This window comes from Sorex fumeus, unplaced genomic scaffold, assembly GCF_029834395.1.
Source record: "Sorex fumeus unplaced genomic scaffold, SorFum_2.1 ptg000109l, whole genome shotgun sequence".
Lineage (NCBI taxonomy): Eukaryota > Metazoa > Chordata > Mammalia > Eulipotyphla > Soricidae > Sorex > Sorex fumeus.
Window position 1 is genome coordinate 5,235,330 of NW_026606166.1, and position 13,146 is coordinate 5,248,475.

The 13,146-nt window shown below is 41.9% G+C and overlaps 1 protein-coding gene across 6 annotated transcripts in view; it reads right to left on the reverse strand.

The window, feature by feature from the left end:
• Positions 1-13,146, reverse strand: part of UACA (uveal autoantigen with coiled-coil domains and ankyrin repeats) — a 90,887-nt gene that overhangs the window by 29,445 nt on the left and 48,296 nt on the right. For all 6 annotated transcript variants that reach the window (XM_056134927.1, XM_056134930.1, XM_056134929.1 and 3 more), the window contains exons 3-5: positions 10,274-10,362; positions 9,388-9,452; positions 8,371-8,428 (exon numbers count right to left, since the gene is read on the reverse strand). In XM_056134927.1, coding sequence (XP_055990902.1) covers positions 8,371-8,428; positions 9,388-9,452; positions 10,274-10,362 — 212 coding nt within the window. The remainder of the gene's footprint in view (positions 1-8,370; positions 8,429-9,387; positions 9,453-10,273; positions 10,363-13,146) is intronic.

A 13,146-nucleotide genomic window follows, 5' to 3' on the forward strand; every position in this document is an offset into this window, starting at 1 on the left:
TCGGGACAGCGAAATCGAAAAAATATTTTTTTTTTAAGCCAAGGTTGTTTTGGAGTCTCTTTATCACAGCAGCTTAGCCTTATCCCAAACTTCGTTGCTGTTACGGGTGGGATGCAGGGCCAGGCACCTGATTAGGTCCCTGGACAACATGGCACCCAGTATCTCTCTGGTGTGGCCGTGAAGGCCGTCAGCTGGCCTTCTGTGTTCCCCGCCTGCAAGGCCTGACACAGCGTCCTCAGGCCCTTGCACTGAGCCCAAAGCCAGCTGGCAGAGAACCATTAGGAGTGGCTCCCAGTGCCCCCTTCTTGGGAGGCCCCTCAGAAAAATGGGGAGCATCCATAACAAACACCTAAATGAAATACCATCACTCTAGTAGTGGGGCACAGGGGGGAAATAAAGAAACCTGTGACTTTTCTCATCTCCAGCCAAACATCTGATAGAGCCCTTTCATCTGTAGCGATGGAGCAGGGAGCTTTTCTTGGGGAAGGGTCAACACACAACTGTCGGCATGTTGGCACATCAGCTTTCTTCTTTTGGAAAAGTATGGGGTGGAAGGAAGGTCAAGCATATATCGACAGGATGGAAATGTATAGCATCTGGGGCACTGCAGGTATGGAGAGGCCAATCGTTTCTTTAGAACAATCAACAGGATACTGATGCTCACAACTCTTCACAAAGAACTCCTATTAAAAAAGTAAAAAAGGTGTGTGTGGGGGGGAGGTGGTGAGGGGAAGAGTCAATCCTGGAATAAACATCAGATTAAGAACATCTGTAATTGAGGCTGGAACGATAGTACAGTGCGTAAGGAGTTTGCCTTGCATGTGGCCAACCCGGGTTCGATTCCCAGCATTCCATATGGTCCCCTGAGCACCGCCAGGAATAATTCCTGAGTGCACAGCCAGGAGTAAGCCCTGAGCATTGCTGGGTGTGACCCAAAAAGGAAAAAAAAAGAATATCCGTAATTATTAAATGATTGCAAATGTTGTGAGATGGCAGTCACTAAAAGAGAGTCAGGAGTCTAGAAATAAGGACATAGAAGTTAAAAGCCATATGTCCAGAAAGATAGTTCTTGACATAGGCAAGAAGCTGGCAACCAACAGACCAGAAATCTACCAAGGTTTGGAGGAATTACCATATCCCAAGCGCAAGAAGCTCAGCAAAAAGCTCATCAGCTGAAAATTCATGATTGCTCCAGCCTGTAGACTGCCTCTGCATAGGACATAATCTCCAACACCGAGACTGTCTGTAACCTTGGCAGGGAACAGACAAAACTCTCTCCACAGACAGAAATAGGGAGCAGAAGGCACAATGGATAAATGGTTTCTTCTAGAAAACAGAACTAGGAAGATTATCCAGAGGAGAACAAGACATTTACTGCAATACCTCAGCCTTGCAAGTTTGCTGCTGTGACATTTGATATCTGTTATTCACCAGCTGTGTTTATCGTTGTAATTTTCCAATAACTGTTTTCATTCCATTGTAACATATATTTTGAGGTACAGATATTTTCTCTTTGAGTTCATGGATGTTTTTCTCTTTGAGCTCATGCAGAAATTCTAGACTCTGAGCTAACTACAGTAAATGGATTGGCTTATCAGCCCCCTCTCCCTTAGAAATCGAATATGGGTTTTCATGCAGAAAGCTCGGTCTACACACACATCTGGATGACCAGAAATGGGCTGTGGTAGAGAGTGAAACAGTTTTGCCAGAATCTGTTTGCCCTTACTCTACAGAGCAGGTGGTGGAACCCGATTAGTGACCAAAAATTACATTTTTGAGCCCTACTTGCAGATAAATACAGTCCATTGACTTTTCTCCCCTGACAGAATAAGAGAGGAGCAACTGAAACCTGGACTGAGCTTTTGGGGCGTTCTTTCATGCTCTCTTTCCCCTTCCTGCTAGCCTGAACACAGGTGTGACTGCATGTGCTGCCAACCTACACCACTCATCATATATTTATTTTTTGTTAAGCGACTAATATTGGAGTGGTCCTATTATGTCAGCTTAGTGTTCAATCAAACACCATCCATATACCTACTGAACAATTAAGATTTCAAGTGGTTAAACTACACTGGCTTTAAATATAGGGATAATAAATTCTATAGAACACAAAAACGGCACATCTTAAGTATACACATTTGGTAAGCAAATACAGTGACACCACACAATCACTGGAGTCAAGGTACTAAGGATTTACACTGCCTTTAAAGAATCCCTCGTACTCTTGTGTGCATTTGTGTGTGTGGGTGTGTGGGCGGATGTGGGTGTATGCACACACACACATACATATGTATGTGATGAAGGCAGGGGCATACATTTAACATGCGGTCTATCTTTCTGATGTCGTCAAAAGCATATAATGCCATATTTTTTAAAATTCTGAGCCAGAAACAGCAGTGCTGGAAAAGCTGAGGGGCCACTCCAGAAAATGTTTGGCCCTGTAAGGTCAGCCTGATGACTCTATCCAGCAATGCTCACAGGCGGGAGCAGACCACAGGGATGGTGGTGGGCTGTGCCAAGGCCACATCTAGCAGTGTTCAGGGATTACCAGGTGCTCGGGGTGGGGGTGGGGGGTGTGGGGGGGGTCATGCCTACTGGGACTTGAGACCAGGGTTTTGTACATCAGAGACAGTGTCCTCTGCCACATGAGCTAGCTCACTGGCTACTACGTCAATTTTAACATATCAGTAATACTCAACAAAGCTTAAAAACTGAAAATAAACAGAAATAACCAGGGGGAAATAAACAATCATTAGAAGATATTGAACACACGTTCAAATGCAATAGGCATGACAATGATATTATACTGAGGCGACGGTATACTGTTACCACTGAAAGTTTGGAAAAATTCACGGGTGAAGTCATCTAATTCCTGGTTTCTGTTCTTGGGGATACTTGTTAATGCTATTTTGATTTCTGTATTTATGATGACTTGGTCAAGCTATTCATTTCTTCCACCTGTAAACTGTTTTCTTAACTTCTCTTTTCTCAAATTCACTGTTTATATGCAGAAATGCAGCAGGTATACACACACACACACACACACACACATATATTTGCTTTATATCCTACTACTTAACTACCCACTAATTATGTCTAGTAATGTTCTGTGTGAGTAATTAGGACTCCCTATATGCATTATCATGACATCTGCAAAGGTAATAATTTTGGAGAACAGTCAAACAGAAGATTTTATAACTTCTAAAATTTATCATATATTTAAGATTGTCCAACTTGTTGGCACGTAGATGTTCATAATAGTGTCTTATAAGCTTTGTATTTCTACCATAATTGCTATAACATTTCTTCTTCTATTTCTCATTTTTTGGTTAGGGTTTTCTCTTTTTTTCTTAATGATACAGAGTTACCAATTTTATTCATTTTTACAAAAGAATAGCTTTTTGTTTCATTGTTCTCTTGTATTATCCTTTTCACTTCATTTATTTCTGTTTTAATTTTTATTTCCCTCCTTCTGCTGTTCCATTTGTTGTTTTTTTCTAGTTCCTTTTGTGGAAGATTACATTGTTTATTTGTGACTTCTTCTGAAGTGGTCTAGATTCTGAGAAGCATTCCATAGGATCTGAGAGTTCATGTCTTCATTTTACGGTCTCCAGGTGATTTTTTATTTCTTTTTCTTGACCCAAAAGTTACTCAGAAATATGTGGCTTAGTCTTGAGCTATGTAGTATTTTCCAGCTTTCTTTTTTATAACATTTCTAGAGTCACACTACTGTAATTAGAAATGACACTTGGTATAATTATTGCATCATTTCAATATCCATTGATTGAGACTTCTTTTATGTCACAAGATACAATCTGTCTTTGAGACTGTCCTATGAGCATTTGAGAAAAAAATTGTACGTTCACTTTGGTGGTGATAGAAATTTTTGTGCTTATCTATTAAATTCACCTGATTCTTTACTTAATTTAAGGGTATTATTTCCTGGTTGGGTGGCACTGAAGAGTTTCGGTGAAATGGTATCACTCTGGATTTTATAGTCTCTGAGTCTTGGCCGCTGATGGGATTACACGGAGACTATAAAATTACAGAGACTATAAAATCCAGATCCCGGACGAGAGCAGTGCAGTCTCTGCCCCCGCGCCTGGGTGTTCCTTCCCGGAGTCCCTTGGAGGGGAGCGGGTTGAGCTTTCCTCCCCGCCCCGACCAGGGCTACGGCAGCCGAAGACCTCCAGGACCAGCCACCACCATGCTGAGACCACTCTCCGCACCCATGAAGGTACTGGCAGAGGGACACAGCCACGCGGGTTCCGGGGCCGAGACCTCCATGCCTACTCGAATTGGAGTCGAGCATCTTCCACCCAGATCCTCCAAATTCCAGTAGGCGGGGGTCACACCCACCACCTGGCCCCCTGGCGCCGTGTAATCCCATCAGCGGCCAAGACTCAGAGACTATAAAATCCAGATCCCGGAACCGCGCGGCCGCATTCGCGGCCGCGCGACATCTTATTATCTCATTCCTACTTTGGACAAACTTGCAGGCTATCGAATGTAGCCTGCCCACAGGGCAGAGTCTGGCAAACTCCCCGTGGCGTACCAAATATGCCAAATACCAGTAACAATGATGGGTCTCATTCTCCTAAAGAGCCGTGAATATAATCTCACGGCTAGGATGAAAGAGACGTTACTGGGGCCTGCTCGAGGCAATCGACGATTAACAGGATGATGAAATGAAATGAAATGAAATGGTATCACTCTGCTGAACCCCTCCCTCTCTTGACATGGATGATCACTTCCTTGTAGAATGGTGAGATCCTGGTAGTGAATCCATAATACAGCTCACGGAGGATCCTGATGAATTGAGTCTGAACACCTGTTTGGCTAGGGCTTCGATGACCACTTCAGTCTCACAGAAACAAAGGCCTTCTTTAAATCAATGAACGTTAGACAGAGCGGCATCTTGAACACCTGAGAAACCTCAATGAGATTGGCTACTGTGTGGATATGGTCAATTGTACTGAATCCTTTTCGGAACCCGGCTTGCTCGCATGGTTGTCCTTCATCTAGTGTTCTGCCAATCCTATTCAGGATGACTCAAGTGAACAGCTTGTAGACAACAGACAACAGGCAGATCAGGCGATAGTTGCCAAGGTTGTGGATGTCTTCCTTCTTGTACAGTAGTAAGTCCTGTTGGTTTTCCATTGGGATGGAACCTTGCATTCAGACAGGTAGCATGTGAAGAGCCGAGCCAGTGTATTGATGAGTACTGATGGCAGGTTCTTGAGGTGTTCAGGTCTGACCTTGTCTGGGCCAGGTGCTATTCACTTCTTTATCGAAAAAATGGTGTGTCGGATTTCGGAAGGGAGAATGTTGGGAATGACATATCCATCCTGCAGAATTTGGTATGTGGGGAGGTGGACGTGGCTATTAAAGAGATCTGAGTAGAAGTCGTGGATAATCTTCTCCATTGCCCTTCTGGAAGATGTTATAGATCCATCGGGACGTTGGAGGGCAGTCATCTTGGTCTTGTAGTTGGTGAAGGACAGGCAGGCATTGCAAATGCTTTTCCTGGCTTCTGCCGCAGCTGCCAGCACTGCTGCCCTTCTCTCTTTGAGGTCTTCCTTTATCACTGCTCAGACATTTGCTTGTGGTTGCATGAGGCTTGTGCCAAGCCACGTTGGCAAATGAGCTCAAGAGTTTTCAAAAACAGGTGTCTTTTTGTGGCTACCTCTCTCGTCATTCCTTGCACAATCATGGAGGTGCTAAACAAGTCTATCATATTCTTTATCAATGTTGTCAATGATGGCATCTTCTTATGTTGTTGCAATAGTGCCAAAGAGCTCCCAGTTGGTAGTCATTCTGGGAGTTCTCTTCTTAAACTTTGCAGCCCTTTCTCCCTGCTCCATGAAGTAGAATTATGCACAAAGGAGACGGTGGTCCAATCCCATTTGGAACTTTGGGACAACAGCGACATCAGTCAGGCAAAACTGTCGATTGAATATGATGTGATCAATTTCGTTGCAGAACCGTCCACTGGGAGACTCCCATGTCCAGTGTTTAGATTTGGCCTTCTGGGTAGGCCATGGGTCCCAATGTGGAGTTCTTCAGCTGCTCTTCTCGGTCCTATCTTGGCATTAAAATCACCAACAATGATCTTATAGAAGGAGTGGTCTTCTTTATAGAACTTCTCCAGCTCCATGTAGAACTTCTCAATTTCTCCTTCATCATAAATTGGATGTTGGTGTGTAGACAACGAAGATAGAAACTGCCGGCAGTGAGCCACATCTATTCAAGTTGTCCAATTCGGGTTGTTAGGCATTCGAATGAATCAATGCTCATGGCCAAGTTTCGTATTGACAAGGACACTGACATCACCAAAACCTCTTTTGTCGCATGTTCTGAGGATCAGTTCTTCTCCAGTGTCGAAAACGGCGTGATATTATTAATGCCTTCTCATCTCGGTTAGAACGATGTCGTCGTATTTGATCTTTTCACGCTTGCACCATCAGGTCCTCAATGGCTGCATCCAATTGAAAGTACAAACCGTCATCTTTTTCCATTTTGGCAGCCTAGTTCAGCCTTGAGATTTTATCAGTCTCTCCTTCCTTATCCTTTTTAATGTTGCCGTATCAGTGGCTCTTTTAGAGTCAGGGGAATGAAACCCATTGATTTACTGGTTTTGGCATATTGAATATGCCACAGATAGCTTGCCAGGCTCTGCCATGTGGGCGGGATATCCTCAGTAGGTTGCCAGGCTTTCTGAAAGGGATAGAGACTTTTAGGGCTGCCTCTAATCGCATTTGCAGGTTTCCCATGGTTCAAACCATATTTGAACCCCTTGAGAACGTTATGAGACGACTGGAATGGGAAGGAATGGGAGTGAAGATAGACGGTCGGCAACCACACCACCTCCGCTTCGCTGATGACATTGTTCTAATAATACCAAACATTAGACATGTGGCACAAATGCTGGCCAACTTCGACCGTGAGTGTGGAAAGGTCGGAATACAGCTGACTCTCATGAAGACAATGTTTATGAGAAAGGGTCTTATTCCTGACATTCCATTTGCTCTCAACAGAACGAACATCTCTGAATGCAACAGTTATGTGTACCTAGGTCAAGAAGTCAACATAATGAATGACCTGTCACCTGAGTTGTGCAGGAGGAAGAGAGCGGCTTGGAACGCCTTCAAGAGCGTCAAAGAAATAACGAAGGGACAAAGAACCTCTGGCTCTGCGCAGATCTCTTCGAATCCCCTGTTATTCCTGCATTAACATATGCCTCAGAGACCTGGGCCCTACGAAAACAGGATGAGAACACTATTCGGGTCTCCCAAAGAGGAACTGAAAGAGCTATGCTTGGAGTATCACACTTCACTCAAGTGAGAGAAAGAATCCAGAGTTCCAAACTCTGTCGACAATCAAGAATCCAGGATGTTGTCTTGTTTGCTAAGGCATCGAAAATCAGATGGGCTGGACAAATAATGCGATTTGGAGATGATTGCTGGACTAGAGCCATTACCAGCTAGATTCCACGGGACATCAAAAGATCATGTGACTGCCCATCTGTGAGATGGTCAGACTTCTTCTTCAAGACCCTGAATGATCGATTTGAGGCTCTTTGTGTTCCTAGTATGAACAGACGCCACTGGACTACACTAGTACACGACAGGGATGAATGGCAATGTTACTGGCACACGCTCGAGCCAGTAACGGGATGAGTAACGGGATGTCAAGCAATAAAGTGGTCAAGTGATTTCCTAGTTAATTTATTTTATCTAATAGATCTGTATTACCGTCAGAGGCGTGTTGAGATTCCCTACAAATATTATATTGTTGTTAACATATTCCCCTTAGGCCCAATAATAATTGTTAATTAGACCTATATTTGTGCATGTACATATTTTTGTTTTGTTGGTTGGTTGGGTCGCACCTGGCTATACCCAAGACTTGCTCCTGTCTCTGTGCTCAGGGATTACTCCTGAGAGTGGTGACTGAAAGATCATATATAGTGCTAGGAATCAAACCCAGGTCAGTTGCATGTGGGTAAATGCTTCACACACTGTGCTATCTCTCCACCTCTGGTGCATGTATATTAATAACCATTTTATCTTCTTTCTGGGTTGGCCTTTTGACCATTGTACATTTCCTATAACACTTGAAAGTCACTTTTGACTAATTCATCAACTTTGGACTTTTATGATCTAGTATACTAGCCTATAACTACTGGCTGAATGAATCTCTTCTAAGCCTAGACCCTAATGTATTTCAAATTCACATGAATACGATATTCTTAATATTTTGTTTCTCTATGAATTACACAAGTATATCCACACTGACACACTGAGCATAAGGGAAAGCTTAGCCATGTTAGCAGGTAGCTGTCTATGTCCAAATGAAGCCCTCGCTCACCTGCGTCATGGAGTGCAGTTCTCCCCTGGAGGTCGACGTGCTCCGTGGGGCAATTGTACTGTTCAAACACAGAAACTTCATCATTTAGGAGTTTTGCTTAAAATACGTATCAATGCTCAAATGAACATCTGTTATTCAAGCTTAAACTATTCCATTTATCCAAAAGCTAAAGATGACAAGTCATTAAATATTTTGACGTGGAACAAATATAATAACATTATACTGCAAAATTTAACAGTATTTCGCCAAAACAGAAAAACATAAGGCACATGACAATGGCATGGGGATATAGAAACTATGTTATTATCTGGGTAGTGTTTCAGCAAGAATAAAAACTTGAACTGATTCAGAAAAACAAGTGTGTTCTACTGTGAAAACCAGTGGCAAAATGTTTATGAAAATATATGACTGGATTCTTGAGCTGAAACCATAACACAGCCCACACACTCATAGAATGCTGTGTCTGCCTGATTAAAACTACGTGGTGGTAATCTAAGTTATTAAATGTTTATCTAGGAAGAAAGATGCTAGGCGGTGTCATTTTATCTTATGTTATATATGAGACAACAGAAAATTCCAATCCCCAGCTAATGTCAACAGGAAGGTCAAGCCTTTGTTATTTATTTTTAATACACTGGAGTTATGCAATTCACTTCCCTCAGTGTTTTTGTGCTTTATTGTTCACATTCTTTCATAAATGATGGAAAAACTATTATGAAAGCCGGAAAAAATCAGACTACTATTTTCTTTGATCTCAGATGCCAGTAACACATTCAAAACATAATTATTTGAAGTCAAAATAATAAAGTTTTAAGGGCTGGAGAGATAGTATAGCGGGTAGGTCACCTGCCTTATGTGTGGCCTACCTGGGTTTGATCCCCAACACCCCATCTGGTCCCCCAAGCCCTGCCCAGAGTGATTTCTGAGTGCAGAACCAGGAGTAAACCCCTGAGCATCACCAGGTATTGCCAAAAACCAAATAATAATAAAGTTTCAGTATTAATCACTATTTATTACCTGTAGAAGTTTTTGCAGACACAATGCATGTCCATACTTTGCAGCCAGGTGAAGAGCATTTCTCCCTAAAATAGAAATCATGGAAAATATAGATAATTTCCCAAAAAGACATGATTTACTTTTTCCAAACATTAGTTGACAAGATATTTAAGTTACAAGCATCTTTTCAGTGCCTAAGGAATTTAACCCAGTTTGATTATTTTCATAACAAATAACAAGCACACCAAAACAATAAAGTTGGAAGAAAAATTAAACACTGGAAGCCATACCTGAGAGACTAATTAAATTCAATATTGGCATGTAAAGGGTGCAGGAAGAGAAAGACAAAGAGGGGCGATGCTTCGATTTCACACTCTATCTCCACACTGGAAGCACAGTTGTGAACATGGAGACAGAGACGAATTCATAAAAAGGGTAATTCTCTAATTTTTATATTTCAACTAAAATTCGAAGTCCTCTAAGAGACTGTGTATCTACAAATAAGACTTGAACATGGCATTGAAATTTTGTTTAAAGGGAAACAACAAAATGGGCTGGGGGGTGCAAGAGGGCAGGAAAGAGATTCCCGAAAGACTAACTCTGTAGTGAAGGAGGATTGGCAGAGAATACTCTTTTTTTAATCAAATTCTTTTTTTTCTGACTTGTACTCATTATATGTATTTCTCTCTTGGATGGTGAAACATATGAGTTTTATCAGACTATCACAGCCTCTAATCTTTAGTGCTCTAACTCAAAAACTTAAACCATGATTTGACTTCACAAGAAGCACTTTCTGCCAGAAAGCAGCAATTATATTCTGTACATTCTCTTGTTCTCGGGTGAATAAATAAATTGATGAGGCGTGTATCCCCTACCACTTTATAAGTGACGATGTCTGCAAACATACCTGCAGTGTCACTGCTTGTAATATCAACTCCATGTATGAGAATGGCATTCAGACACTCGAGATTCCCCTTTGAGGCCACAACATGGAAGCTAAATAAAAAGAAAGTATTTGTTATGCCACGGAAACTAACAAAGGACAACTGAACATTTATTCAAAACACTCTCTCTCTCTCTCTCTCTCTAACCTATTTATATCTTTGATATGAGAAAAAAAAGAGAAACACACATACACATGTCTACCCACATATATATCTAGCAGATCAAATGATACATCACATATAGTTTGTATTACTGAAAAATTCATTTGATCCAATTTTATATAAAGTCAATGCTTTCTGAAAATAACTCCTTGGGACCAAAAGAATATTACTATGTTCAAAAGTCCTCATAGGGGCTGGAGAAATAGCACAGCAGGTAGGGCGTTTGCCTTGCACACGGCTGACCCAGGTTCGATTCCCAGCATCCCATATGGTCTCCCCTGAGCACCACCAGGAGTAACTCCTGAGTGCAGAGCCAGGAGTAACCCCTGTGCATCACCAGGTGTGACCCAAAAAGCAAAATAAAAGTCTTAATAATAATTTAATAAGCCCCATTAATAATAAATTTTAAAACTATTATCACTAATTCTATTATATCAATAGCATAGGCACTGGTACTTGAAACTTAATAAATGCACTGCAATTTTTCCATCAGATTATTTGGCTTAGTTTCAAATAAACTAAAATTTCCACATACTAACAAAAGCAAGTTACAGGAGAATGATAAAAGTCAAAATCATACCAAAATACTTACCCATCTCCTCTTGAAATCAACAAATTAAACCTGGCATTTAAAGGCTCTTGAAAAAAACTTAGCTACTCTTGAACCGCCCTCCTCAATAAAATAACTGTAGTCAACTTCTTCCCAGTTAATCAATTCAACTATAAACTAATTCTTATTTTTACTAATGGATGAACAAGACAAGCTAAGGTCACACAGACAGTTGAATGGGAGCTGAACATGTGACCCCCAAATATGCCACTACGGCATGTGCATTATTTCTAGCTAAAGATAGTCAAGGTACAACAGATTCAGGAAGGATTGTTTACCTCTCCTCAATATTGCCTAGAAGAATGAGGTATGTGCCTGTACCAGACAGAGTACAGGGGGGAAGGCATGTGTCTTGCATTCTGGGGACCTCAGTTTGAATCCCCGTCACCACATATGGTCCCCATGCAACACCATGGGTCATTCTTCTAATAAAGTACAGAGCCAGGAATAGTCCCTGAGCTATGCAGGGTATGGGGCCAAACCCTCACCACCCCTGCCCCCACCCCCCAAAAAATATTAGGTGTCTGCACCAGGGAAGAGCAAATACCAAAGATAACGGGTGATTGCACGGCGCGGCACACATACCAAACATTTGCTATTCTCATGCTGTGAACTGCCTCTCTCCTGCCCCTTTGAGCCACTAAATTCCAATTCTTCCTTTTCCAATGGCCTGTCTCTGGGTCTCCCTTCTTTCATACTCTGGTATGTATGAAATTTGATTTATTCCTACTAACCTGTTTTACATTAACTTAACCGTTAAGCCAACAACTTAGAAGGGAAGAAGGAAAAAGTTTTCCTCCCTGACACATGTATAATAAGGCAAGTTTGTAATAAGGCAAATAAAGAAATGTAAACCATCAAGCATTTGAGATAAAGATAATAAGATATCCCATATTTAATCACCAAATTACTTATGTACAACACAGAAATATTTTGTGTGCAATAAAATCTGAAATAGATTATACTCTACCAAATCCAAACTGGCAACTACAGCAGAACTTGATGACAAAGAAAAATGAACTTGGGTTGAAAAAGAGCTGAATGGCGGTATGGTGTCACCAACAGTCAACCTCTACCTGCAGGGCAAGTGCATCGGCAGCCTGATGGCTTCTTAAGGCTTCCTGACACCCCAAAATTGCTCCTTGCTGCTGTGCTTTTGGCTAGACCCCAACAATTTAGGATCAAGTTTACCAAGAAACTAAATGGCCAAAAGATAGATATGTGGGAGCCATGCACACAAACCACCTCTGGCTCAACTATACAAGTTCACTTATTGGTCTTATTTCAGATACCCATAGATAAATCTTGAAAGAGATCAAAAGCCACAGTTACTTTCAGACCCGCACAGGGATGAACAGACTGGGGTAGATCAGAGGGGGTTGGGATGGCCTCTGCCCACCCAAGCAGAGTCCATGGCAGTCACTTGCTTTCACAATACAAAATCGCTGCCATATCCCCGGCCTGACTCCACCATCTCAGGACGGACCTCACCAAGATATAATCTGCTGAAAATTTGGATATGTGGGTTTTGTAACTGAAATCTCCAGGCTTTCTCAGGGTTGGGATGGGCTACCTCCCTCCACCTCCTTGTACTTCCAGAAGCCTTGGAAGTCGCATTCATACCCCAAAGCTGCCACTTCAGCTTACAGTCCCAATAAAAATACTGAATGCCCTGAACAAACACCATGACCCCTTAGCACCTATACTGCAAACCATAATTCATTCAAGGAAAAGGATAGAGAGAGCAAGAAGGAAAGTGGGAGTGGGGGGAGGGGGATGGTGGTGGGGAAATGGGGACATTGGTGGTGGGAGATGTACACTGGTGGAGGGATGGGTGCTGGGTCATTGTATGACTGAAGCCCAAGCCTAATTATGAACAGTTTTGTAATGGTCTATCTCATGGATACCCAATTTAAAAAAATTTTTTAAGAAAAGTAATATGGAGTTCAGACCCAATTCAATTATCTTAATCAATGGCTGAATAAATAGCAGTACTCCTACATTATTTACAAAACAAACAAACAAACAAACAAACACTGTCCTCCTGTTGTTCATCGATTTGCT